The sequence below is a fragment of the Rhizopus delemar genome, genomic scaffold, assembly GCF_000149305.1.
Source record: "Rhizopus delemar RA 99-880 supercont3.5 genomic scaffold, whole genome shotgun sequence".
NCBI classification, from domain to species: domain Eukaryota; kingdom Fungi; phylum Mucoromycota; class Mucoromycetes; order Mucorales; family Rhizopodaceae; genus Rhizopus; species Rhizopus delemar.
In genome coordinates this window covers 2,907,387-2,934,313 of record NW_027137831.1, presented here as the reverse complement: position 1 = coordinate 2,934,313, position 26,927 = coordinate 2,907,387, and the positions used below count along the sequence as shown (strand labels likewise).

The following is a 26,927-nucleotide window of genomic DNA, read 5'->3' as shown; positions in this document are numbered from 1 at the left end:
TTATCAAACACATACTTCACATTCTACTTTTTTTTTAAAAAAAATTACCTTATAATAAGGCAAAAATATATATATCGTTTTACTTCCATCTGGTTCGGTTATCGTACATGAATCCTTGAATATAATATTATTAGACAAAAAATTTAAAACATACTTTCATTTTATCTTTTTACCACTAGTTTTATAATATTTTTATGGGAAAATAATCGATAGGCATCTATCTCTTGTTGTGCTAGCTCTGCCTCTTCTGTTCCTAGTGTACATCGAATTTTTTTTAAAGCATAAAGGTTACCAGAACCGTCCTCAGCGAGATAAACAAAAGAAAATCCACTAATATACACTTAGTCAAAAGGGGAAATACTGAAATACACATAAAAAGACAGGTTGAGTTTACCCTTCCCCCAATAGTTTAATAATACGATATGCTCTTCCGTTGATGCTGAGATTTGGGCTTGGTATACAGCAGCCCACGAAGGATGTAAACATGTCAAACAAATTCTCAAATAGTGTCATTTCAATTGTATAGAATGATTTTGCTATCCCTTTTGTAGTTGTATGTCTTGTTTTATACTTTGTTCTATTCTTTTTTTTTTTTTTTTTTTTTTGGGAGAAAAAGTGAGAGTGAGGTTAACGAGTTGATACTTTCACAATATAATCAAAAGTTTAAATTCAGCTCACTCAGGGTAAATTGCTTATTTACTTGGCCATTTGTCACCTCTTTTTTTTTTTTCATGTGAAACAAAAGGCTTCAATACATGTAAAGTACATAACAAGTAATTCATCTGTTATTTTATTCTATTGGGATATATAGCTCTACATTCAATTGATGGCAACTAAAAGAAGTGTACTGGCACTGTAAAAGTAACAAATGCTTATTTATTCAGTACTGTTAAAAGGTATACTAAATGTGAATAGGGCTTTCATAATAAAGGATATGTTAAACAATTATCTTTTGTTATTTTCATTCATCATAATGCAGAATATATTAGTAATTACCTTTTTCTTTCATTAATTTGTTTAAGCAGATATCTATAAAAACACTTGATAATACATTTGCTTTCATATATGCTGTTGCTAAATATGGTCAATTATCTCTATAAATCAAACTCTACAACAGAGGCTGAACTAAGGAACAGTGATCACGAAGCTTACATAAAGTGAGGCAAAAGAACGTATTTGTATTAATCAAAAGAGACTAAATTATCTTTAAACCCACTTTGCAATTGAGCCTATTGTTTCCTAAAATAAACTATTTTGTAATACTTAATAAAAGACAAAGAATAGGCTTCAAACTTTATGTTTATTTTAGATATTACATTTGATAAAGTACATAAAATGCCAGTTTAGATGAGACTATCTTTTTTTGAATGAGAAAAGAAAGTAGGATTACAGTACTGAATGATACTGTGATGATGTTTGTGTTGTGAATATTAATATAAATAATAAAGTTGTCTATAATGGAAGTATTTCCTTATCGGATTCATCTTCTTTAAATATCTTTGCACCTACAACATAAGCATCTTCGCCAGCAACCAGACGCTTAATACAAGCAATAGTTGAAGGTAAAGTTAAAAAGAGCCATGCAGCCAATGGCAAGGAAGCATAGTCAAGAATATTTTTCCACGTACGAGATTCTTCTTTTGTTTTATGATAGAATTCACGATCTATAAATCGGTGGAGATGTTCATAAATAGCCAGATTAGCCAAGAGGGGAAGAGGTAAGAAAACAGTGACGAGCTTGACAAGAGTCCAGAGCTTATAAAAGAAATCAGAAGTCAACAAAGGATTATTGGCAGGTGAGACCAAGGCCATCCAGGAAAAGGGAGGAAAGAGGATGAGTTGCATCAAGGGCACAGCAGCAAACATCAACCAACCAGAGGAAGCAGGTATCATGTGAGCCTCGAGAATGACGGAGCATGCGGCTAACTTGTCGTAAAATCCTGAAGTGGGCACATGACAATCCAATACATTTCGGCTCTTGCGGTTCTTGTACGAATCGAGTGTATGACGAAGTGTATAGCCGAGATCAGCCACACCTTGAAAATGACGTTTGGCTTGAACATAGCGAGCATGAAGATTGGCTACATAACCATCGCATTGAACGTTCGTGAGGTTAATAGGTACATAAATAGGTGCAGTACGAGCGTAACCGTCCGTCTTGAAGAAGCACTTCAGCCACATGTGCATATCTTCACCAATAGCGTCCGCATCAACATCCCAATAGCCTACACGTTCAGCCAAGATGAATGAAAGGCTGTAATTTGAACAAGGAACGCAAAGACCATCTGAATTACTCAAGTTAGACATGACCAAGGTGGCCCAAGTGATATCTGTCATACGAACAGCAGCAGGAACTTGATGGCTGTTACGGGAAAAGAAAATGGGAGGAGCACAGATGGTATAGTGAGCATCGTCCGACTTGTTAAGAGCTTCTTCTACTTCATGAATGTAAAGTTCAGGAATAGCAGCATCTGAATCCATAATCGTAAGGATAATCCGGCTACGATCATAACCTTGCCTCAGCATTTCAGCACAACCCGTACGAACAGCGTAATTAACATTAGAGCCTTTTCCTCGATATTCACCAGGTACATTGACAGGATGTCCAGTGATAAAGAATCCATGAAACCTGTCCTTGAAGAATTCTTGTATACGTTGACCTTTTGCTTCCCAACCTTCCTCAGATGCCTCCATAGCTAAAATAATGACATAATTGGTACTTGCATTTCTATATTTGTCATGCCATTAGATCCTTTTTATATTAAAAAAAAGATCGGTAATACCTGTGAACAGCTAATTTTCCAATTGTGTCTCTTAAAAGTGGCTCCGGTTCACTGTAGTTGGGGATGATAAATGTGTGAATAAAGTGAGGGTCCTGAACTACAAGTCCTTCTTCTTCACATCTCATCTTTTGTAAACTTGCTGCAATTTTAGCCTTATCTACTTCACTTTTATCGCTTGCATTCTTTCCCTTGTTTTTCATATTCCATTTTCTAATGCTGGCTTTTATTCTTGTAGACGACAAGTAAAATTTACAAACATGGTTGACTTGCTGATAAAGAAAACCAGTGAAATAGACAAACAGGAAAATAACATAAACTCTTGGAAAAAACATGGGGCCTAATGGCAGCAAAGTTAAGGAAACTATTGGTGTCAAAGGAGCAACCCATTCAACTGGTGAATTCAAGCGAGACATTGTTTTTAGTTGTTGTTGTGAAAGAAGAAGAAGAAAAAAATAAAGGGCTTCAATAAAAATGATTTAGGCACACAAAAAAAAAATAGCTCAAGAATTTGATTGGCTAAAAAAGAAGAAACATGCGTTTTTATTATGTTTTAATGCCAAGCAATTCTCTTAGTCTTTCTTTAAAGTCTTCTGGTTCCAATAGAGAACGACTTGTAAAACCAAAATAGCATTGAATGCTGCTGCTAACATATTGCCAAATAGCATTAATGGGTCATCTAATTCTGTCATTGTAGTAAACACACGAGCTGCACTTCCTGCAAAATAATTCACAACCGTAAATACTGACAGTTGTCCGGTAGACTTGTTCTTGAAATTGACATAGATTTGTGGCACTTTACTGGCTAAACTAAGCGGAATGGTTGCAGCGTATAAACTGCTCAAGAATACAGGTGGTATAATATGATTTAAGCAGTAGAATAAACTGGCTAATGTCGCTATTGTTACTAGTATCATTCCATATTGACGACGACCAAAGTAAAAGATAAGATTGGTGATTATAACATTTTGCAAGGAAATGAACATGATTTCACCAAATGTACTGAATGGATTACCTTGACGAAGATTATATGAAAGTGTAATAAAGTAAGACAATGTTTCCATCAAGTAAGATGTCAGTGACAATCCTGCTGCTGATTGATTCTTGAGAATTGTTAATATTTGAGGTATTTTGACTATAGATCCACCCAAGACAATGCCTAAACCAAGTCCTTTTGATATAGCATATTTGATACAATCAACATCTGTTAAATTTAAGTTTTCGACTAAAGAAAAATAACAGGTTTCGCCAATCAAGGCTACAGCTGGTTCACGTATGATGGCTGGTAACTGCATTTCTTTTTATTTATAAAGAAAAAATAGCTTCATACGAGACTTGCTTTTAATAGCGTACTTTTAAAATACGTGTCAGAATTTAAATGATAGTTTTTTTTTTTTTTTTTTTTTTTTTTAGAATGAGAATATTAGTTTATTAAAACTCATCAAAAGGATTAAAAGTGATTCAAATATATCAAATGGTGAGCCATGAACAAGTTCCGCCTTCACCGTTTCCCTATATTGGGCAAAGATTCCTCGAATGGTTTCCCAATGTCTCCCGCTAGTGTTTTTTACACGTGTTACCGTTTATTTCTCGCCAAGCATTTTTACCCTTGATCCCATTAGAGATTTTTAGCTTCCACTCGCTTCTTGATTTGATCTGGGCGAAAACGATGAAAACTAAATCATTATGTGCCCATTTGGATTTTAATTTTATCTGTATATAAAGTGACTTGTTACGAAAATGCAAGATGTAAGCGTAGATAATTGTGAGTAGATAGCTTCAATGGTTCTTTCTGGACTTGATGGATGATCATCCCATCAAAGACAGGAACCTGTTTAAAGAATTGTTGCCAGCAAGCTTTCCATACAAATTGGATGAATGTAGCAAAATAAATCATATATTGTAAACTTAAGATAATGGAAGACGTGATGCTTGGACAGTCTACATGTAGATAAATCCTGAAATATTGAGCTGCATTTAGGATCTTTGGGATTTGACAAGTGTTTCTTGAAAGTCGCTTTCCACAGGGCTTGTTTTTGAATGCAAGTAAAGAGCATACGTTGCTCTGTTTCTGATAATCTGCACAATGGACAACATTCGCCTTTTACATTTGCTGTGATGATTCTGTGCAAGTTGGATCGAGCGGATAATTTTTTCTATGAAGAAATCTGTACCAAGTATTTCTAGGAATATGATGCATAGGACTACTGATAAATGCTTTCCAGCTGTTGTTGCTTGTATTTGTGATTTATGAATTTGTGTTAAAGCTGAACATTGTCTTTGGTTGACAATTTTTCATTGTTGTTATATTGATACCATCATGGTTCAGTTGTTCAATGAATGGGTCAAGGTTGATGCTTGATTCAATTGGATAGTCTTCATTGTCAAAATCAAGATTGTTGAATTCAGATGCTAATGAAAACGCAAAAAACGGCTTGAAGTGAAGATTTCCATTAACAACAGCATTTTTGGAGAGCCACAATATTTTCTATTTTTACATTGTGTACTATTTGAAAAGAAATCTCGTCTAAAAAAATAACATGCCTTTTGTGCCTGGAGAAATCTACTAAGCTTGAATTTTCTTGTGGGTCTTCTTTGCATATATAAAGGGAATAAGTAGACTAGTCTGTAGTGGTATTTCATAACCAATGCGGATAAGGAAATTGACTAAATTTTTATCTGAATAATGGATATCCAGGATTCGACGGGTGTTAACGTATAACCTGCGAAGGTTAGAGCGCATTTGTAGTAAAGGGAGGCGGCATCGAGCTAGTACATGGATGAGTTTAAAGTCTGTTGGTTCAGCAGGTGAAGAACATTGCCTGGCAATAGCAATCAGGCTAGGTTGAGAGTTATCGCGTTTAGGCTTAGCAATCTTAGGCGGAGGGGTAGAGGCGTTGTTAGGTGATGGAGTGGGAGGGTTACGAGGGAGGGAGGAAACGGTTGGCGATATGGTGCGTCCAGATGGAGAAGGTGGGATGTCTGGGATTGACGGCTTCGGAGCAAGCTATTTCTGTAAGAAAACATTCGCTTGTTGTAACTTGCGTATCTCAACATGAGTAGTAGCTAAGTCTGTCTGAAGTTATTGGAGTTGCTTGCTGTTGTGGTACATAGCGAGGACTTCCAAATAAGGCAAAAACCTATAGAAAGTGACGGAAAGTGGAAAAAGAGCTCTCACTATTTGATAAATTTAAGCATTTACTTTATTTACAGATAAAATTAAAATCCAAATGGGCACATAATGATTTAGTTTTCATCGTTTTCGCCCAGATCAAATCAAGAAGCGAGTGGAAGCTAAAAATCTCTAATGGGATCAAGGGTAAAAATGCTTGGCGAGAAATAAACGGTAACACGTGTAAAAAACACTAGCGGGAGACATTGGGAAACCATTCGAGGAATCTTTGCCTAATATAGGGAAACGGTGAAGGCGGAACTTGTTCATGGCATAGGTAGTCTAGCTCATGGAGGATGGTGCAGATAGTAAGCCATCGAAGAAACCAAGGAAGGGCGGCTTGAAAGGAACACGATGTTTGATTAGTCACTACTTGATACACTTGAATCACTTTTAATCCTTATACTCTTTGATGAGCTTTAATAAACATTTATTTAGATTTGCGATAATAATGCAAAACTGTATCAAAAATTTTTTGACGTCGATATCCCATAAATCCTATAAATAAAACACAGCCAACTATCAATAGCCTTCTGTTACTGAAATTCCAATTTAGATATTGTCTATTGATCTTTAACTCTTTTGTCTTGTCTGGTAATATATCTGATCTCACCACTTTACGTTCCTTGTCCAGTACAATTTTCAAATGGCGATTGATTTTGTTGTAATCCTCTGTTTGCTTTCTATCCAATCCATCAAAAAGACTTTTATCTAACTGAGGTAGATACAGCTCATATGCAGGCATATAAGTATCTACAAAGCTTTTCACTGCCTCTTTGGATAAACCAGTTACCCCTCGCGTCGATTTCATGTATTCCTCCTGTTCCAATCGCCACTGGTATACTTGCTGTATATCAAGTGGTGATAAATGGATAAAGATATCAAAGTATGGGTATAACTCGGCTTCATATTGCTTCAGTGATTCATTCAACATATTAACGTCTTCAAATTTGAGTGACTTGAAAGTGTCTTTATCTTGCTTTGATTGATAAATAGCTTCAAGTGATTGATTTTGCAAGGACTTGAAACCTAGCATCCATCCTTCCAATAACACAATATCAAAAGGCCCCGATACGTGCTTCCACTCCTTCTCTGGGAGCCTGTCTCCTTGTCCATCAAAAAGTGACTTGTCATAGACAGGAATAGCCACATTTGTTTGGTTCAAGATTAAAGATTTCAATGTCTCCGTAGCAAGTCTGAGGTCGTGTGAGCCTGCTTGACCTCTTTGCTGGTAGAGCTTGTTATTCGGATATCGCTGTGATAGCTTCACTTGATCCTCATGAGTCAGATACACATCATCCAAAGAAAAATTGACGACTCTTAGATGATAAGGCTCTCGCTTTAACAAATAAGTTAACGTGTCGCATAAAGTTGTTTTGCCACTGCCTTGACATCCGGATATACCCACAATCATTGGTTGGTCAGGTAAACCACGCTGCTTTCTGATATCTCTAAAGCATGAATAATGGTTCAAGATGTGTGAGAGCGATTCCCTCGTCTGTGGCAACATGGCATATTCCATTACGCCTTTTGTATGAAAAAAAAAAAAGTAGAAAATAAAAAAAGAAACGTAATCTCATTTATGCTACTTTTAGAAAAACCTAAAACAGGAAAATGTAGTCACAGTCTGATGTACACTTTTTGACAATGTCGTTTTTTTTTTTCTTTTAAAAAAAAAACTCGAAAATAAATTATACTGAAGGAACAATGGTAAAAGTAAAAAAATAGACTTTTGCACCTTTTCCTATGGTTTATTTACATTAAGTAGTCTTTACCCATTACTGTAGCATCGACTGAAACTAGAGATTTAACAAGAATGGAGCGTGTTGGCGCCCACTCACACATTCGAGGTTTAGGTCTTGACGACGCTCTTGATCCTCGTACTTCTTCTCAAGGAATGGTTGGGCAATTAAAGGCTCGTAAAGCAGCTGGTGTGATTGTAAAAATGGCTCAAGCTGGCAAAATTGCAGGTCGTGCTGTTTTGATTGCCGGTCCTCCATCCACAGGTAAAACTGCCATTGCGATGGGTATGGCTCAAGGTAAGAGTGGGAAAGAAAATTGTACTTGAGCGTCCAGGGATTTATTAAAAATGTTTGGTTTTTAGCTCTTGGAACAGATGTACCTTTCACCATGTTGGCTGCTTCTGAAATCTTTTCTCTTGAAATGTCGAAAACAGAGGCGCTTACTCAAGCCTTTCGTCGTTCCATCGGTGTGCGTATTAAAGAAGAATCCGAGTTGATTGAGGGTGAGGTGGTGGAAATTCAAATTGATCGATCAATGACAGGCGTAAGGGAGAAAAAAAAGAAGAGTAGCAGCTGTTTAACACTTTGTTTTAGGGCTCCAAGACAGGCAAATTGACATTAAAAACAACAGATATGGAAACCATCTATGATCTTGGTAATAAAATGATTGATGCATTGAACAAGGAGAAAGTAATGGCAGGTGATGTGATTACGATCGATAAAGCTTCCGGAAGAATCTCTAAATTAGGACGTTCTTATGCTAGAGCAAGAGATTACGACGCGATGGGATCAGATGTAAGCAGACATGAAGACTCATCTTTTTTATATTGACTTGTTATCTTTAAATAGACCAAATTTGTTCAATGTCCTGAAGGAGAATTACAAAAGAGAAAACAAACTGTCCACACTGTTTCACTTCACGAAATTGATGTTATCAACAGTCGAACCCAAGGCTTTTTAGCTTTGTTTTCTGGTGATACGGGTGAAATCAAGTCAGAGGTCAGAGATCAAATCAATGTTAAAGTAGCAGAGTGGAGAGAAGAAGGCAAAGCAGAAATTGTGCCAGGAGTTCTTTTTATTGATGAAGTACACATGCTTGACATTGAATGCTTTTCATTCTTAAATCGTGCTTTAGAAGACGACATGGCACCTGTGGTTATTATGGCATCTAATCGAGGTATCACCCACATTCGTGGTACAAAATACAAATCACCACACGGTATTCCTGTAGACTTACTGGACCGTATGTTGATTATTTCCACAAGTCCCTATGAAGAAGATGAAGTAAGAGAGATTTTAAAGATTCGGTGTCAGGAAGAAAATGTGGAAATGTCAGATGATGCAAAAGATATCTTGACTCGTATCGGCCAAGAAACATCTCTTCGTTATGCTATTCATTTAATTACAGCTGCCAATTTGGTAGCAAGGAAGAGAAAAGCAGCAGCTGTTGATGTTGAAGATATAAAGAGGGTCTACGCACTATTTTTAGATGAAAAAAGATCTGTTCAATACTTGAAAGAATATCAAGATCAGTATATGTTTAATGAATATAATGACCAAATGGCTGTAGACAACGCTATGGAGATGTAGCCATTTTCCTTTTTTTTTTTTAAAAAAAAAAAAAAAAAAGTGAATAAGATGGTACTAATAGTAAAGTATATCAGAAAAATTATTATCGAAAACTTTAAAATCCATTCAGTAAAGTTGTGATAAACATTTATTTAATATGAAAGCAAAAAGATTAATAGAATTCAATTTGATTATAACAGTAACATGGTTTATCTCACACAATTTACATCGCTAAAACATTCTATTTGAACTCATAACTTTTTTAAATGCTTTGATGATCCATTGAAAAATTGTTTAACTATACGAGAATGGGTTATTTATTTGATAAAACGCGTAAATGCATTCATGCAAAATCAACAAATTGAAATGCCGCAATAAGCAATATGTATAAATACCTATTGTTTGAACTGACAACTTTTTTTTTCTTACTCATTTAAAATGGCAAAAGATCTTGAGAAGTTACGCATTAAGGCTAAACAAGAAATTGAAAAGAAGGTTATTCTGAGCATCATCTATCAAGCTAAATATGAGGCTTCTATGTATAAAAAGGAAATTGAAAAGCTTGTAAGAATTAAATACATTGTTATTTTATGAAATTTATTTAGCATGCACCTGTGCACAGTCCAATTCTGTGTTATACATCTTTTTCTTTTCTTGATCACTTGAAAATGTTCCAAGGAAGAAAAGACAATTGCGTTTTTCGAACAATTGACTAACATCTTATTTAATCAGGAATCCGCTGAAGTAAATATCTGTTAACAGTCGTTTTGTTTATAAATGAGAATATTTAAATTACTAATTTTATTTTCTTAGGGTTCAACATCTTCTTTATCAGACGAGACTGCTAAAGAGAATAAATACAGCTCAGGAATTTTACATTAAAGTATAAGCTGTCTCTTTTAATAAAATTACTAAGAAACATACAGCTTGAAGGAATAAGAAGTAATTACTATCAATACTAATGAAATAAAAATCTATTGCATGTAATGACTACTCTTATAAAAAAACTCGAGTTTATATTATTAAACGCTTAAAGTATAGCATATCATAGCCACCAAGATTTAAATTGATTATGAGATTTGTACATACGGTCTCCTATTAGCCTTTAGCTATATTAGCTTTATTCATAATTAAATACTCTTTACTATATTTTAATTAGTCATGGCTATATGTTTTACTGATTTTTCACTATAAAATAAAGTATATATCATTCTTGACAAGAGTATACGAGTTAAATAACAACATGTTACATATTTTATGCTTTATTATAACCCTATAAGATGGTTTAAAATCTTAGATAAAGCTTGAAGAATAAAAGTTTATGCTTTAAGAGGCATTAGATTTGATTTGCTGGCTATAGGTGACTAACAAATCTTGAATTGTTAGGTAAACAGTTAAAAGATTTAAAAAAGAAAAAATGAGATTAAAATAGCTTGATTTTACTTAAACAAATATATGAGGGCTGTTGTTCTTTATGAGGATGATGAAAGTACGTGCACGTACGTGTTTTTTTTAATGAATTAGTTGGGTGAAAATAATACAAGTGTATGATTTCAAAAGGAGCGTTCAAAAGACATGAAAGAATTGGTATATACGTATTATAGAATAGGTAATAATTCGGTCTGTATGTCTCAAGATACAAGTGTGATAAATTCCGGATACAAATATTCAGTAACGAAGGAATCAATTGAATAAGTTCACTTGTGCTGTGATTAACATATTTTGTTAAGTAAAACTGACTTGTTAAAAAAAAGCTAGTTTGCTTTAAGTAAAAAGGGTATACACCCACGCCATTGATGTACTTGAATTGTAAAGCAAAATCAATGTATTCAATAAAAAATATTTGAATTTCTGTTTGAATAAAATATCTCAAAGATAAATTAATCCAAGTTAAGGAGATAAAAAGTTTCATCATTTTTATACAAGGGAAAAATAATATTTGAATTCATAAAGTAAATAATAAACAAATGATTATATAACGCGTGCTGCAAATTCATTCATTAAAGACCAATCGATCTACCTACCGTAAGTTACTATTGAAGTTGAAGTTCTTATTCCTTGGTTATTGTGAACTCTTCAGATTGGCAAACGTTAAAATGCATTGGCCAAGGTTTTGACAAAAGATTAAAAATTATGACTTAAAAAGAGCTATGCATTGAGAATAATTTGCTTGTGTTTAATAGCCACCAGACATTGTCAGGTATATTAAACTTGCTTCGTATAAAATAAAGTAAAAAGGCTAAAACAAAAGGGTTTGCAATGTAACGTATACGGTATAAGGATTATTTATTCTAGATGTAATGTAATTTAAAAAAAAAATGAAAATATTTGCGATGAATGATATTATAAGATTAGGATTTATAAAGCTTTAGTGTTAAAAAAGTTTGATTTAAAAGGTAATTGATATGCGATTAAGGATTTGGTTTAGAAAAAGCTATACTTTGAGTGTGATTTATTTGTAATAAGTAACCACCAGATCTTGTTAAGTAGATCAGACTTGTTTGTAATAAAGTAATTTGATAAGAGGTTTGAAAGTGTTTACAATGAAGATAATTTGCTTCAAGGGACTTGTCTTGTTTGTGTTTTAAGGGTGTTATACCAAAACATTCAGAGATAAAGATATTTGATTTATTGGTTATTTATATAAAAAAGAATATAAGATAAGTGAAATAAAATAGTGTAATAGCTTGTTTTCTATTTAGGCCTTGTGTATTTATAGAGGGTTTAAAGTAGTTTCAAATATAAAGTAAAGTTATATTTGAGTATTTTCTTGATAGGAGTAACCACCAGATCTTATTTTAAAGTAAATCAGTCTTGATATAAAGGTAATAGTAGCTTGATATGAGCTTTAAAAGTGACACAATGAAGATATTTGGCTTCAAGGGACTCGACTTGTTGTTGATGTTTAGTAAAATAGTAATGATAATAAAAGAGATTTGCTTTGAATGATATTTATTTAAAAATAATCAAAAGTATGTCAGAAGTAAGTTTGTCAAAAGTAAGTGAATTAATTGTTTTTATAGTTTTTATGAATTTTATAACATGTTTTAAATTTAAAGCATGCCTTGATTTTAATGCACCTTATAATTTCTGTACCTTCGGGTCAAAAATTATAATCTGCATCTTTACAATAGAAATAAAAACCTGTCTATTTTATAGACAAAGGGGAAATAAGGTTTCATTTTGATATTGTAACTTGTTAGTACTTGGGACTTGGCTTGTGTTAAAGTGATGTAGATTTGTTTAAATTGAGGTTTGAAGTCTTGAATGACTTGAGTTTAGGTAACTTGATTGAACGTTTAACAGTTCTTTAGAGTAAATTGTCTTTGAGTAGTGACCACCAGATCTTTTTAGATCAATAAGGTTAAGAATAAGATTGTTTGATAAACGATAAAAATAAAAGGGATCTTTCTTGATTTGTGATAACTCGGGTATCAGATCAGAAAGAATAAGTAAAAATAAAAAGAAAAGAAAAGGTTATTGTGATCCAATAAGAAAAGATTGCTTTTTAAGCGTAAGAAGATTTGATTTATTGAATTGGATTGGATAATGTTATTTTGTTTAAAAATATTCATCTTATTTATATAAAAATTGGCGTGGCTTATTGTTTGTGTTGTTTGACATCTATGTCGAACGACATCAATGTCGCTGGACATCAAAATTATTCTTGTGATCAGCATTGTTCTCTTGATCTAAAATTTCATCATTTGTGCTACTGTAATGATTTGGTTTATAGTAGTTTCTCTGTTTGGGAGTGTTGAGTTAAGGTTTAAATAAACAGATTTGGGTGTAATTGATATAAGAGTTGCTTTTATATGAGTCAGATTTGGCTTGATTCGCTTGTTATAGTGACCACCAGACCTTGTAAAGTAGATCAGACTGTTTTGATAAAGGTAAAATAAAAAAAAAGATAAAAAGATAAATAAAAGGGGGTTTTACAATGAAGTATGATAGCTTCAAGGGACTTCTTGTTCTTGATGTTAAATAAAATAAGAGATAATTTGCCTCTTTAAAAGAATATTTATTTGATAAAAAGAAAAAGTAAAATAAGAAGTGAAGTAAGTAAGAAGTTAATAAGAAGTGAAGTATTTTTGTGATTATTATTTGGAGTTATTTATATGTTTTTGGATTTTATGCTTTTGTTCTGTTTTTGGTATTTTGGGTGGTTGTTATAAGATAAGAGGCGGTTGTTGTATAGTGTAAGGTGGTCGTTGCAAACTGTAAGGCGTTCGTTATAAACTGCAACGATTTAAATTCCGCCGTTTTGTTCTTGCGTGTTACACTACAATATAAGGCTCAAAAGCAAATAAAATCACAAACCGCAGCCTTTGTTGGCGTTAACATTGTAAGGTTCTTCGCTACAACACTGTGATGATTACGATTACCGTGTTGTTGACTTGGATAACCTTTAGAAGTATCCATAGCTGCTAACTGGTTGATAGCAAGCATGTTATGATCGTTTGAATTGTATACTGACATATTAGTATGTTGAACTTCTCGGTAAGGTAAGACTGGTACACCATATTCATAATCGTCAATAAGTTCGATGTTATGATTTGGGGGTGTATGATGCGGCTGATAATAGCTGTCACTGGGATAGACCAAAGCTTGGTTTGCATTTCTTGGGATAAAGGGATTATCTACCATAGCAATTCTACGTGGTCTATTTGCGTTCCACCATCCTTCTGCGTGGTTCATCCAATCCTTTAGTGTCTTTGAGCTACTTTGTATGCAGAATCTTTTGATTTCTGGCTGTAAACCAGCTCTAAATCGGCTTTCGATTACAGCTTCATCTTCGATATTGGCAAGATCAGCTGCTTCCCTTAGTCTAGCTAAGAAGATACGGGGGTGTTCTTGTTCTCCTTGAATCATATCATTAAATTCCAATTCATAGTTTTGGATGAGCTCTGCTGTGACATATTGACTTCTAAGAGCTTCAATTGCTTGTTCGTATTTGACGTCGGGAAGTTTCTTGAGTATGTCTTTTTCAAAAAAGACTTTTGCAGCACCTTTAAGTAAAGATCTGAGAATTGCGAGTTTACGGGCGTCATGTACATTATTGATAGCAAGATAAGATTCGAGTCTTTCTAGGAAGTAGCGAAAATCTTCGCCTTCATATCCATGAAAGTCAACGGGTACAGGTTTATAGTTATAATTATTGGCCAACGCGATATGTCCGGTATTGTAAGTCGCCATTTTAGATGTTATTGAGTTTGTAAATAAGTTGTTTGAGTGCTTGAGCAAGTAAATTCTTGTGAGTTAAGGTTTTGTAAGTTTTGATTTGTTGATTCTTGAGTATTTTCAATTATAGTGTAATTGACCCTCGTAGTGACCACCAAATGTTATTTTGTAGTATGGTTGGTTTAGTTTGAGTGTTTTAGAGAAGTTTTTCTTGAAATTTTTAAAGTAAGGTACTGTAGTGACCACCAGATCTTTTAATTAAGATCAAATAAAGGTAAAGGTAAAAAAAATAAAGGGATCAGGAACTTTTATGAGAAGGTTGCCTGTTTATTGAATAAAATATATAAAATAAAATGTGAGTAGAACTGTACTGTCCTTTTTCTTCATCTAAATAGTTGGGATATTTATATTGTTAAATTTTTTTTTTTTTTTTCTCTTTTTGACTTTTTTCATTTTTTTGACTTTTTTCATTTTTTTGACCTTTCTCATTTTTTGACTTTTTTCATTTTTTGACTTCTTTGTCACAACATCATCCAAAATGAAAATAAAATATGCCACAGGCATGGGATACATAGAACACTTAGCTCGCCCGATGAGGGGCTCGAACCCTCGACATTGAGATTAAAAGTCTCACGCTCTACCAACTGAGCTAACCGGGCCTTCCTTAGCAACTGTATATAAGCTTAATATATTATATTTAAATGATGACGTCATCATTATATTTAATGTCCGATACTTGTTTGGCTAATTTTTTATTCATTTACTTTTTTTTCTATTTATTTTGATTTTTGTAATTTACTTGGCAAATTGTTGATGTATAGATCAATAGGTTATTAGTTTGGATTCGAAATATATAAATAGCATGGAATAGTTTTCGTGGAAGGTGTACGTGACTCGGTTTTTATTTCCAAGTCTATAAATTTTAGATTGCGATAGTGTTGCGAAAGTGCTGAATTTCTTTAGAAAGAGATTGGCATGAGTCAACAATGTGGTAATCCCCTTTTGCGTGATTGGGTCAAGGAATGGATGAATGATGCACAGGCCATGCAAAGTAAATCATATTATACTTATAAAAAAGTAGGCATGTCATTGATGATTTCATCCTTATTGTTATACTTATATTTATATAGGCTTATGAATCCTTGTGCCGTTGTCCTGTTGCATTCGAACACCCATCTTTAGTCGAGAATTTAGAAGGTATTGGAAAAGTAATGGCTGAGCGCTTGACATGCAAAATGATTAAATACTGTCAAGAAAATGGCATGCCTGTGCCTCCCAAGATTAATTGTAATTGTTTTTATTAAAATTGCTGCGTATAAAAATAGATAGCTAATATATGTAATAGCAAAACGCAAAAAGAAATCGGAAACAGATTTTGATGATACCATGGATGAGGGTAATCCATCTTTAAAACCTAAGAGACAAAAGAAAGTTTATGTACCTGCATACCGATCCGGAGCATACGCTATTTTACTGTGCTTACTAGATATGAAAGCTGAAGGAAGAAATAGTGCAACAAAAGAACAGATTTGTACTTATGGACAAAAGTATTGCAACAATTCTATGACTCTTGCTGATCCGGGCAAATCATATACAGCCTTTAGTGGAATTAAAACTTTACAAGACAAGGGCTACGTCTATAAAAATGGACGTCCATCAAAGTACTCATTGACCGAAACTGGAGTTGAAATGGCAGAGAGACTTAGAAATGTTGGTGGTGATGGCAACATTATTGGACTTTCTCAGCCACTTCAAAGTGATGAAGGTTCGGACCAAACCAACCCAGCGCAACCCAGTAATTCTTCGATTTCTGCAAGCGAAAAAAAGCAATCAAGAAGATCTAAACATTCTAGAGCTGCTGCTTATTTAGAAAGCATGTTAGGGCCAAATTACGAACTACCAACAAGACCTGATATGAGTTTATATGTACTGAATCCTTCCGAACACCAATCGATTACAATTAACGGAAAGACTATGACAACTAATTCCTCTACATCTTCAAAGGCTGGTAGTAGTTTAATGTCTTCTAGCAATAATGACTCGAACAACAAACAAAAAATTAATCTTAGGCAAATAGAACGAAATGAAGCATATATAGATACTAATGACGCAGGTAATGAGGAAATGGTATATTTTTAGAATTTTGCTCGGTAAACTTATTGTCTAAATCAGGCAGCTCATCACCAATTATGAGGGATAGCAACTCATCTTTTGCAAAACACATCCTACAACATGCAGAAAAAGAAAACTTATACGACATAGATGATATTTTAAATATTGATCATACGACAGAGGCAAATATTTTATATCAACGAGAAAGTAACTTGTCTTCACGACAGACAACATTAGCAAGAAATCCAACGATACTGAGCGTTGATGATGACTCTGAAGTAAAAGAGCTCAATTTATCTCAGGCAACGATCCCCGATACCAACTCTGTACTAGAAAAGGATTATTTCCCTCTTTCGCAAACACGTCAAAGTCAAATAGCCCAAGAAAAATTTCATTTTACCTATCTAGATGTTTCCAATCAGCACGTCAGGCATGTTTCATCAGCAGCTATAGCTTTTGATGAAGAGAATGCTTGTCTTACCTACAAGATCCGCTTTTATTCCAAACAAAAGAATCATCCTAAAGCAAAATATGTGGTAAAAGTGGAAGATGATAAAGACAATCCGGATTGTTGCGTAGGTTATTTATTCGAGACGCAAATGGAAACTGTTTGCACTGGATTACCGGCTATTCCTATTTTGCCCTTACACAGACAGGAAATAGACGATTTCTGGCCAAACAATAGTAGTAACAACTGTAGTCAGACCTCATTAAGGAGTAGAAGTGAACTGATCTCATCACAGCAGACATACGACTCGCAGACCCCATCTCAACACGTAGTTTCTTCTCAGCAGCGACAGAAAGAGCAAGTGCTGGTGGATGTTTCTCAGCTGATAGAATCAGAACATGTAGAGCCTATATCTCCAGGGGAGTATGAGATTATGCTGATATTGGATAGTCGTGAAATTCAAATGAAAAACAACCGAAGTTATATTCAAAATAGATTAAGCTCTAAAGGAATCAATCTGAGTACAAGATCTCTTGATCTAGGGGATGTAATATGGATTGCTCGTAAAAAAGGAAGTACAAGACAATCAGATGAATTATTTCTGGATTATGTTGTGGAGAGAAAGCGATTAGATGATTTAGTTTACAGTATCAAGGATGGAAGATTTACAGAGCAAAAAACAAGACTAAAAAGAGCAGGAGCGAAGAAAGTAATATACATAGTTGAGGAGTACAACCGTGGAGATGCAGCAAATTTTGGCCTACAGTCGATTCAAACTGCAATGTCTTCCACTCAAATCATAGACGGTATTTTTTTAAAAAGAACAAATGGCATTGATGAAACAATTGATTACTTGGTATGTCTTACCAAGCTAATTGAACGTATATACAAAGAAACAACTCTTTACCCTATACCAGAGCATATAGTAACAAGCCAAAATTATCTTGAATTAAGAAAGGCATACAAGGAAAAATTGGGAGAAAGCAATTCTGTCTATCTTATTTCTTATCCAGTATATAATCAAATCAACTCAAAAAACGGTAGCACTAATTTACACGAAATTTACTTGAGGATGTTAATGTGTATCAAAGGGGTCAACGCTGAAAAAGCTCTTGCACTTATGCGAATCTATCCTACTCCACATTCATTATTAAGTGCATTTCGCAACAAGCCCAAAAGTGTTGCTATAAATTTGGCAAAGGACGCTACTCAAACACAGATTAGCAGGCGCAGATGGGGTACACACATTAGCGAAAAACTTTATCAGATCTGGGGTTCATTAGAATATCCAAATGCCGAGACATACAGTAGTTAAGTATATTGACCATTTATGCACCATCATATAATAAATCATTTTATTCCATTTCTTTTTTATACATGTTTTCTATCCGATCCTTTTTCAGTACTCTGGTTATGATGAGTTTCAAAATACTTGTTTGCGTCAATGTATGATGTTAACCCGCCAACATCAATACGGCCTGATATAGGGAAAGTTCCAATCTTGAATCGAGGGTGTAAATAAGCAAGACATTTTCCTGTGGCATCATAAGCCTCTTTGGGTGCATTTGATACTTCACAACCATCTACAAATTCTTCAATGAGTGGGATGGATCTACTGTTAAACAGATAAAAGCAAGGGCAGGCAGATCGGGCTTCCGTAGAGAATGGACTAGGTTTTTCAAGGAAGTTTGTGATGATGCCTTCGCGATTTGTTTTGACTATACCAAACTTATGAACCTCATCATCTCTGACACTGTAGGTTGTTACAAGACAAGCATCAGTTAATGAGTTCAACTGTTTGTATCGGTCAAAGAATCTCTCCAAATCAAAATCGTGCAAAAATAAAGTATCGCCACCAATGACCAAAACATCATCTTGATCCATGTCAAAATGTTTTATGCCAAACAAAATATCAGGGACTGCTCCAAGACGTGTCTCGTTTGAGCTGGTGCCATCACTTACGATATGGTCGGATGGTATATTGTGATGTTTAGCCCAAGTGATGAACTGTTCATAGCATTGTGCATTAGTTACAACATATATGGATGCAGATGTAATTCCGTGATTCTGAAAAAGTTCAACCCAGTGAGTGATGAGTGCATCCTTGTTGCCTAAGGGTAGCAATGCCTTAGGTATGCCAAGTAATTGACTGTATTCAGTAGAGTTTGTCAAGTCTTTTTGTAAGCGTGTTCCATAACCTGCACCCAAGATCAAAACTATTTCAACGCAAGTGATACTTGTTAGCAATCAAGTTGTCAAAAGAGTATTTCTTTAATTGCACCCTATGTGTAATGCACAACCTTTAATCATTTTACAAGGGAAAAAGAGAGTCTTAAAAAGCTGAAAAGAACGGGTAATATCAATTACAAGTTAGACTTTGTGCAACTGCACAGTTTAAGGTTTTATAAAGTGTTGCTTTAATTTGTAGGTTGTATTTCCAGCATTCTTATTTGTGTAATCGAGATAGAGAGAATAAGAATGCAAGCAAGTAGATGAATTCAAACAATCACCTGTTGCTATTTAGGGATGATCAAGGAAGAGAGTGCTTATTTCTTCCAATGACTTGTTTGCTGTCTATTGTATAAAAATCAGACCACCTCTTCTTTTTTTTTAAAAAAAAAAAAAAAAAAACTTACTTCAGGCACCAATTTTACTACAAAGATCCACAAGATGCTTGATATCAGTGCATAAAACCAAAAAGTACCTGCTGTGGATAGTGCATTTGTCATGGTCAAAAAGGTTGATGCTGCTATCAGGTTACATATCCAATTCGTTGTGGTAGCAATCCCGTTAGCTTTTCCTCGTAACTGTAAAGTAAATAGCTCTCCTTGTATAATCCAAGGAATATAGCCTAGTCCTAAAGCGTAACTTGCTACGTAGGAAGTCAGTGAAATGAGCAGCATGGTTGATATTATAGTTGACTGATTATTATGACATTCTTGTGTGGACGCAGCATATTGACCATCAGCCCTTATGCAATTATTCTTTAAATCAGACCAATCCTGTTGGATAGCAAATGAACCACCTAATGCAAGCAAGCTTAATATCATGAATAACATTGTTACAATCAAGATGTGTCTGCGGCCAGCTTTATCAATAATAAAAATTGCAATCATAGTGAACATCATATTTGCTACGGCTACTACAAGCGCTACAGCTGTGGGATCTTCAAAGTTTGCCATCTTAAGGATAGTGGCTGCATAATACATGACCGTATTGAATCCACTCAACTGTTGAGCAGCCTGTAACATGCATGCTATAATTAAGGGCTTAAAATTTTCTGGTTTTAAGAAATCATGGTATGTTCCTAAATTTGTATTTTGCATATCTTCCTGTATAGCTTCAACCTCTTGACAAATGAATTCTTCTGAGACTGAATACCCATATATTCTTCGTAACGTATGCTTTGCTGCTTCTATTTCACTGACAAATATCATGCGGCGAGGGCTTTCTGGCATAAATGGCATAATTATGAGCTGAAGAATAGCTGGTAAAGCACCAAGACCAAACATATACCTCCATCCTCCTTCGGTTCGTGAAAAAACCAGATTTATAACATAGGCTGTAACTTGACCAAATGTAACTACTAGAGTATTCAAAGTAGAAAGCCTTCCTCGAAAATTTTTGGGAGCAACCTCTCCTTTAAACAGTGTGGAAAGTTAAGCAAAGCCAAATTTATTTATTACCATTGAAAAATAAAAGTAAGAAAGAATATAAAAATCTACTTACCAATATAAACTGGGATAATCATAGAGGCCGCTCCAACACCTACACCAACGATAAGTCTTCCGAGTAACAATATATTGTAAGAGTGAGCAAATGCAAGCATTGCAGAACCAAGAATAAAAATAATGGATGCACACAAAACCAAAGGCTATCAATTATTGAGAACCAAGTACGTTAGTATTATAAAGTACCTTTCTTCCAAACCTATCTGATAGCTGCTGTATATGAGATTATTTCATTCATTTAGGACATTTCATTTCCTTACATAACCAGCAGAAAGTCCACCAAATATGGCACCAAATGTTGTTCCACCTACTATAAATTCTTTCTGTTGAATCGACATGACAAAATCTTTCTCTAAAGGACTCAATGCACCCGAAATAACTACAGACAGTCAACTGTGTATAAGTAGGTCTTTAGTAAAGACTTTTCTCTTTACCTCCTGTATCGTATCCAAATAAGAAACCACCCAAGCATACAGAAAGCACAAGAGTATAGACAAATGATGTTAAACCTTCTGCTGATTGCACCAATTCTTCTTCAGTTCTATCCGATGAATTGATTCTTTCGTATTGGCGCCTGTTGATAGGGAAATTATCTATTACCATTGCTGAGAAAAGCAAAGGAAGAAAAAGAAAAATGAAATGAATTTACAGGATTTTTTATAAATTTTCAAACTCCTCTAGCCGACATCGGATATAAAGGTCTTGTCAAATGCATCTTGTGCCTACTTTCGTGAGAACAAGACTTCAGAAACAAGTGCCACTCGAATGAAACTGTAAGCTTTTCCTTGTCATTATTTGAAACTAAATCCTCATTTTGCTTATAATGTTAGAATCTGCTTATCGTTGGATAGAAAGAGCTATAGATATCGTTAAGGTCATAGCGATAGTACTGATTTTGACAAAGACGATGCATACTTTAGTATTAGATTTATTTATGACTACAAACAAATTTAACAGAGCAATTTTAATATATTTTGTTAGTTTAAATCCTAGGAAAGAACAAAGGATGTTAATAGGCCAAATTGACTGGATAGGTTCAAGCATTAGTTAGAACAAACAATCATTAGCTCAGAATAGCAAGGTCAGATTCTCTCCAATTTTCAATCACAGATGATAGTCAACCTGTGCGTTACAAGGTCCTTTTTTTTTTTTCTATGTAAAAAAGAATTAATGTTTAGGTTTGGTGATTTGAACATTTCAAAGAATGAAATATTTTATGAAAGCGAATATTGCGTGGGACTCGTGAATTTGAAGCCAATCACGCCGTAAAGTGTTTTATTTTATTTTATTTTTTATTTTTATTTTTGGCTTAGAAGTAACACAACTTAGTGGACGTAGGTTACTTGTTTAATCTCACAAAAGTAAAATGACTAGATCCTGAAACAGAATTATGTAGATGTATTAGTTGTTCCAAAGCGTAAAGTTGCTAGGTATTCCGATCTTTCTTTACCTGAGGTACATGTCTTATTTATGCTATAAAAAGGCTCTGATAAATGTAAGGATATTTGTAGATAGCGGACCTTACATATTCAGCCAGATGTATCAGTAATGCAACAAAAACAATGTATCCAAGTATGGGAGGTGAATCAATTTGGTTAATACAGGACGGTATAGACGCAGGTCAAACAGTAAAGTGTAAAAATTTATGAAAACATGCTGTTAAAGCCATAAGCAAATAGATTTTTCATGTGCATCTTCACATTATACCAAAACGGTTTTCTGAATGGTATTCAGAGGGTATTGAAGATGTTGATAGAGTGCCCAGATCATTTTCTGAAATGAAAGAGGAGGCCGATCATCTAAAGAGGCTATTAAACGTAAAAAAGTTTATGCTTTAATAAAGCAGCCAAGGCAACCAAAGCTTAAATTAGATATATTTTCAATCAAAAATTTTAACATTTGCATAATGCAGGGGCACAGCTTTATAGCTGAATATCATTATTTTTTTTTTAAAAAAAAAAGATGGTGTTTAGTTTATAATAAAATAGAAAGAATACACAATTATGACAACTTGTTAATGATGGCAAAATTATCATTAGAGCCCCATCTGCTTCTCTTCTCCCCTTTTTTTAGGTTTTGGCTTTAATAAAGTAAATAATATTTTTTTTTTGTTTACGTTTTGCTTCTTTGGTGTACTATAGCAATAAACTCAGTCCTTTCAAGAAGAAATATTTTTGTGTATGTTTTTATCTTTTTATCCTTTTTTCTCCTTCTTCTTTAAATGACAGCCACTTCTGTTAAGTAAGTATAAATATAACAGCCGAGTAAAGCTTTGTGTATAAACATTTCAATAAAAAAAACACAAGAGTAGCATTAAGAATCAGACCGTCAATTAATGAAGACATCAAGCAAGAATGTTTAAAAACTGTCAAAAATGAAAACACAGTTTATTTGAAGACCGACAAATGTTTTGAATTTGATTTTGTATACCCTTCACATACTGGCCAACAAGAAGTCTATGATTCTAGTGTTGCTCCTTTATTAACCCACTTTATTAAAGGGTACAAACAATAGTTTTATGTGCCTGAAAAAAAATATAAAAAGAGTGTCTAACTCCGTTTTGAATAGAAATAATGCGACTGTATTAGCTTATGGGTATATATAGTCTATGCATTCTTTTATTTTAAGCAATATTAATGATCTTCAATAGCCAAAAAGACTCAGGAAAGACATATAGTATAGGAACAGACCAAGATATCTATCCAAATGCAGACAGCCAGGGGATTATACATCGATTTGTGTATTCGCTGTTCAATACACTAAAAGAGAAAACAAAATACCAGAATTTTCAAATATATGCATCTTGTGTAGAAATTTGCAGCGATGGCATAAATGATCTTTTAGCTGCAAGTAATAATAGTGAGCAACATTCTTTTGTGAGAAAAGATAATCAAGGACAAAATCATTGGACCGACATAAATGTGCATACAGCTAAAGATTTATTAAAGTAAAAAATAGAACAGGGGAAAGAGAGAAAGAGAGAGGGGGGGATGAGTCCCTGTATCGTTTGTAAAGAGCTAAATTGCCATATCCTTTTTTAATAGTTGTTTAAAGAGGGGATACTCACAAAGAGCTGCTTCTTCACATGTCATATTTTCTATTTCTATGAAGCAACGATCTTTAAAGGAATTGAAAAATGGGAATGATTTGGACAAGCTTCTTGTATCCAAGTTTAACTTTGTTGACCTAGCCAGTTCAGAAAGAGTAAAAAAAAAAGCCTGCAGTTGGTAGTTAGAATCTTTGTTAATTTTGTCTCTTTGTTAGCTTGAAGGAGTTGGTGTATCAGAAAGACGCTCAAAAGAAGAAATGTCTGCCATTTCGGATTTAGCAGATTTAGGATGTATTTTGACAGCTTTAGCAAAGAAAGAGCCATCCAATTCATTAGTTTCTATAAAGCATCCCCAGGTTTCTTTTTTTGATAGCAACTTGACAAGCTTTCTTAAAGACAGTTTGGGAGGAAATAGCCATATATTGTTGCTAGCTTGTGTAAGTCCTTTAGAAGTAGACCACACAGAAACTCTCCAAACTCTGAACTATGCAAGTCAAGTACGATATAAAAAAAGTTACCATGAAGAAAGGCCAGATGAGCTACGTTATTTAAACACACAACTGTCTCAACTTAAAAATGAGGTAGTGGTGTTAAGAGATATACATAGCAATCGTTATTTGGAAGATCAAGTGAAAACATTGAGAGATGAAATGAACTCGATTCGATCCTATGTTCATAGCTTGACCGACGAATTGATTCAGACCAAGACTGATAAAGATGCATTGATGATCCAGTTAAATAGCACAAATAAAACTGCCGAACTTAATCCAATTATTCAAGAGTATGCATACCAAGTACAAAGTCTTAAACTTCAAGTGGCTGAAACGCGAATGGAACTTGAAGCAGCCAATAATGTATTACGTCAAACATCAGAAAATACAAACAAATGGGCACATAACTCATCATCCACTAGCCAACTTTATGACCTTGAAAAATACAACTTAAAACATCATCATGCAACCGCATCTTCAGAAAGACGTCCTATTAAACGAAAAAATACGTTTAAAGTAAAAGCTACATTTTTACCTGCACATAGACATAAACGATATAATGAAGATTTGACAAGTAATGCGGACGAATTCATGGATAACTTACAAAATGAGGTAAAAATGATATAATGGAATGGTTTAAAAAAAGAAGAGAGGGGACGAAAAGAGGGAAAAAAAAGGGAGAGGGGGGGGAGATTTAGTTGTTTCTAAGCTTTGCTTAGCATACATGCAATTTTTATGATTACAGTCCAAAGATGAAAAAGTGTTACATGAAAATATTCAACAAACTTTTGAAGATTTTTCATTTCCTTTGTTTGAAAATCATTCAACCTCCTTTGAAGATACCAACAAAGAATTACATATTCCTTCACCTCCTTACATTCGTTCTTCATCCCCATCAACAATAGCATCCTATTAGATGACGAGCAGGATACACTAGAAGCACTTGTAAATGAAACATTACTTTATTTGTTTGGATAATTTATTTGTTTATTTTTTCGTGTAGGCTGTTCACACTTGGTCGGATGAAGTGAAAGATGACACAACAAAGCGTACATCCATCTCTGTAGATTCAATGTGGGATGATACAGACAGCTCTATAACAACATCTTACAACAACTCAAGTACTGCAGATATGCCCATTATCGCATCTTCTACTACTGAAAATATACTTAAAGGAGATAGAAAGCAAAAGAAAAAGTTGCTAAAGATGTTACACCAAGTTCAAGCAGATTCGCTAGTCAAACGAGAGCTTGTTGGTCGATTGGAAAAAACAGAAGACCTTTATACCCAAATGCGCACTACTTATGAAGATAAACTAAACAAACTCAAGGAACACCTTTTAGAAGTACAGAAGGAAAGAGATGTTGCCCTAAGCAGAAAACCTATGTCACCTGTCGCATCCACGCCCATTAGAGAGCGTCCACAAAGTGGATTACAATTGAGAGAGAACAGACAGGCCTCGGAGTTAAGGTTGGAATATGAAGTCAAGGTAAAGAACCTGATAGCAGAAAATCAAGCTTTGCGTAAAAAGAATACACAAATCACGCAAGCCAGTCGTACAACACAAGTAAAGGCGGATTCCTTCATTCGTCAGCTTCAGGCAGACATAGAAACTCTCAATGCTCAAAAGAAACAGCTCACTAAAAACATCAAAGCTGAAACAGATAGCGCTAAAGAAGCATCATCGCAATACGAAAGGGAAATTCAGCAATTGAAACGACGAGAAATAACAGCTTTAGAAGCAAAGAAGAAACTCGAGGAAGCTAACGAAGTACAAAATCAATTGATTGCAAAGCGTTCCGAGGAGACTGCTGCTGCAAATGCACAGGTGAGGAAGCTCATTAATACATTGAGGAAAGCAGCAAATGCTGGAACCTTTTTGAATGAAGCAAACCTTGAAAAAATATTGGACGGAACATTCGTACCAACACCAACCAATGTTCCCTCACGCAGATCGACAGTTAATACCACAGACTGACTCAATAAGTCAATCTCTTAAGATCACACTTACCTTTTATTCATTCAATATCTCGAGTTTTTTTTTTTATTTTTTTTATTTTTGAGCATGCGCTTTTTCACTATTTCTTTTCCTTTAATAAACTTCAATGTTTGCTCTATAAGAATGTTTGTGTTGTATGTTGATTTTTTTTTAAAGGAATACTTAACAATTCAAGAAGGTGCAATCTATTTGATATAATCACTGATCATTCAATTTTTTCAGAGAGGCTAAAAAAGAAACCTCTGCACATTGAATGCATCAACACTCTTTATTACAGCCATTATAATGGGATCATCTTATTTAGTAAATGCTATGTCCAGCAAAGGAATTTCAATAATTGCAGCATCTGTTTGCTTAGAGTGCTGATTGGATCTATTCTAAGCTCGATTGCTTTAATTTCTTATTTTTAGATTGTTCATTAACTGTATCATTTATTCTAAAAGGATGCTTTAACTTTACTGGCATCAGTTTGCTTATTTATAAAGACATGTATATCAAAAGAAGCATTTGGTTTACTCCATCCAAACAGTGAATAAAAGAAGAAAAATATGTAAAGTTTATTACAAAGCATATATCGTTTCATTCGATAGAATTGAATGCCTTCATTGAAATCAGAGATTGATTTTCTTATTTCTTGCATTTACAAGAAGTAC

The 26,927-nt window shown here is 34.3% G+C and overlaps 11 protein-coding genes and 1 non-coding gene across 12 annotated transcripts; 5 read left to right on the top strand and 7 right to left on the bottom strand.

The window, feature by feature from the left end:
* Positions 1-1,452: 1,452 nt before the first annotated feature.
* RO3G_07848 (uncharacterized protein) lies at positions 1,453-2,983 on the bottom strand (the record flags this gene model as incomplete). The annotated part of the gene is made up of 2 exons (XM_067662438.1): positions 1,453-2,728; positions 2,784-2,983. The coding sequence occupies 2 exons, from the start codon at positions 2,981-2,983 to the stop codon at positions 1,453-1,455; spliced, it is 1,476 nt and encodes a 491-aa protein (XP_067518539.1).
* A 369-nt stretch (positions 2,984-3,352) lies between these two features.
* RO3G_07847 (uncharacterized protein) lies at positions 3,353-4,075 on the bottom strand (the record flags this gene model as incomplete). The annotated part of the gene is made up of 1 exon (XM_067662437.1): positions 3,353-4,075. The coding sequence occupies one exon, from the start codon at positions 4,073-4,075 to the stop codon at positions 3,353-3,355; it is 723 nt and encodes a 240-aa protein (XP_067518538.1).
* A 2,307-nt stretch (positions 4,076-6,382) lies between these two features.
* RO3G_07846 (uncharacterized protein) lies at positions 6,383-7,462 on the bottom strand (the record flags this gene model as incomplete). Its single annotated transcript, XM_067662436.1, has 2 exons — positions 6,383-6,450; positions 6,574-7,462. 2 exons carry the CDS (start codon positions 7,460-7,462, stop codon positions 6,383-6,385), a joined length of 957 nt encoding a protein of 318 aa, XP_067518537.1.
* Positions 7,463-7,659: 197 nt separating this feature from the next.
* Positions 7,660-9,284, top strand: RO3G_07845 (RuvB-like 2; the record flags this gene model as incomplete). The annotated part of the gene is made up of 5 exons (XM_067662435.1): positions 7,660-7,668; positions 7,721-7,991; positions 8,057-8,238; positions 8,289-8,489; positions 8,544-9,284. The coding sequence occupies 5 exons, from the start codon at positions 7,660-7,662 to the stop codon at positions 9,282-9,284; spliced, it is 1,404 nt and encodes a 467-aa protein (XP_067518536.1).
* Positions 9,285-9,701: 417 nt separating this feature from the next.
* RO3G_07844 (uncharacterized protein) lies at positions 9,702-10,022 on the top strand (the record flags this gene model as incomplete). The annotated part of the gene is made up of 2 exons (XM_067662434.1): positions 9,702-9,827; positions 9,996-10,022. 2 exons carry the CDS (start codon positions 9,702-9,704, stop codon positions 10,020-10,022), a joined length of 153 nt encoding a protein of 50 aa, XP_067518535.1.
* A 3,537-nt stretch (positions 10,023-13,559) lies between these two features.
* On the bottom strand, positions 13,560-14,459 carry RO3G_07843 (uncharacterized protein; the record flags this gene model as incomplete). Its single annotated transcript, XM_067662433.1, has 1 exon — positions 13,560-14,459. One exon carries the CDS (start codon positions 14,457-14,459, stop codon positions 13,560-13,562), a length of 900 nt encoding a protein of 299 aa, XP_067518534.1.
* A 571-nt stretch (positions 14,460-15,030) lies between these two features.
* Positions 15,031-15,103, bottom strand: RO3G_19082. Its single transcript has one exon. It is a non-coding gene; the product is annotated as a tRNA-Lys (tRNA).
* A 316-nt stretch (positions 15,104-15,419) lies between these two features.
* Positions 15,420-16,521, top strand: RO3G_07842 (uncharacterized protein; the record flags this gene model as incomplete). The annotated part of the gene is made up of 4 exons (XM_067662432.1): positions 15,420-15,521; positions 15,575-15,731; positions 15,931-16,362; positions 16,514-16,521. 4 exons carry the CDS (start codon positions 15,420-15,422, stop codon positions 16,519-16,521), a joined length of 699 nt encoding a protein of 232 aa, XP_067518533.1.
* Positions 16,522-18,375: 1,854 nt separating this feature from the next.
* On the bottom strand, positions 18,376-18,888 carry RO3G_07841 (uncharacterized protein; the record flags this gene model as incomplete). Its single annotated transcript, XM_067662431.1, has 1 exon — positions 18,376-18,888. The coding sequence occupies one exon, from the start codon at positions 18,886-18,888 to the stop codon at positions 18,376-18,378; it is 513 nt and encodes a 170-aa protein (XP_067518532.1).
* A 636-nt stretch (positions 18,889-19,524) lies between these two features.
* Positions 19,525-21,338, bottom strand: RO3G_07840 (uncharacterized protein; the record flags this gene model as incomplete). The annotated part of the gene is made up of 5 exons (XM_067662430.1): positions 19,525-19,578; positions 19,641-20,590; positions 20,734-20,878; positions 20,996-21,114; positions 21,170-21,338. 5 exons carry the CDS (start codon positions 21,336-21,338, stop codon positions 19,525-19,527), a joined length of 1,437 nt encoding a protein of 478 aa, XP_067518531.1.
* Positions 21,339-22,297: 959 nt separating this feature from the next.
* Positions 22,298-22,573, top strand: RO3G_07839 (uncharacterized protein; the record flags this gene model as incomplete). The annotated part of the gene is made up of 2 exons (XM_067662429.1): positions 22,298-22,363; positions 22,415-22,573. 2 exons carry the CDS (start codon positions 22,298-22,300, stop codon positions 22,571-22,573), a joined length of 225 nt encoding a protein of 74 aa, XP_067518530.1.
* Positions 22,574-24,270: 1,697 nt separating this feature from the next.
* RO3G_07838 (uncharacterized protein) lies at positions 24,271-26,253 on the top strand (the record flags this gene model as incomplete). Its single annotated transcript, XM_067662428.1, has 5 exons — positions 24,271-24,281; positions 24,464-24,887; positions 25,021-25,085; positions 25,181-25,220; positions 25,279-26,253. 5 exons carry the CDS (start codon positions 24,271-24,273, stop codon positions 26,251-26,253), a joined length of 1,515 nt encoding a protein of 504 aa, XP_067518529.1.
* Between the last annotated feature and the right edge of the window lie 674 nt (positions 26,254-26,927).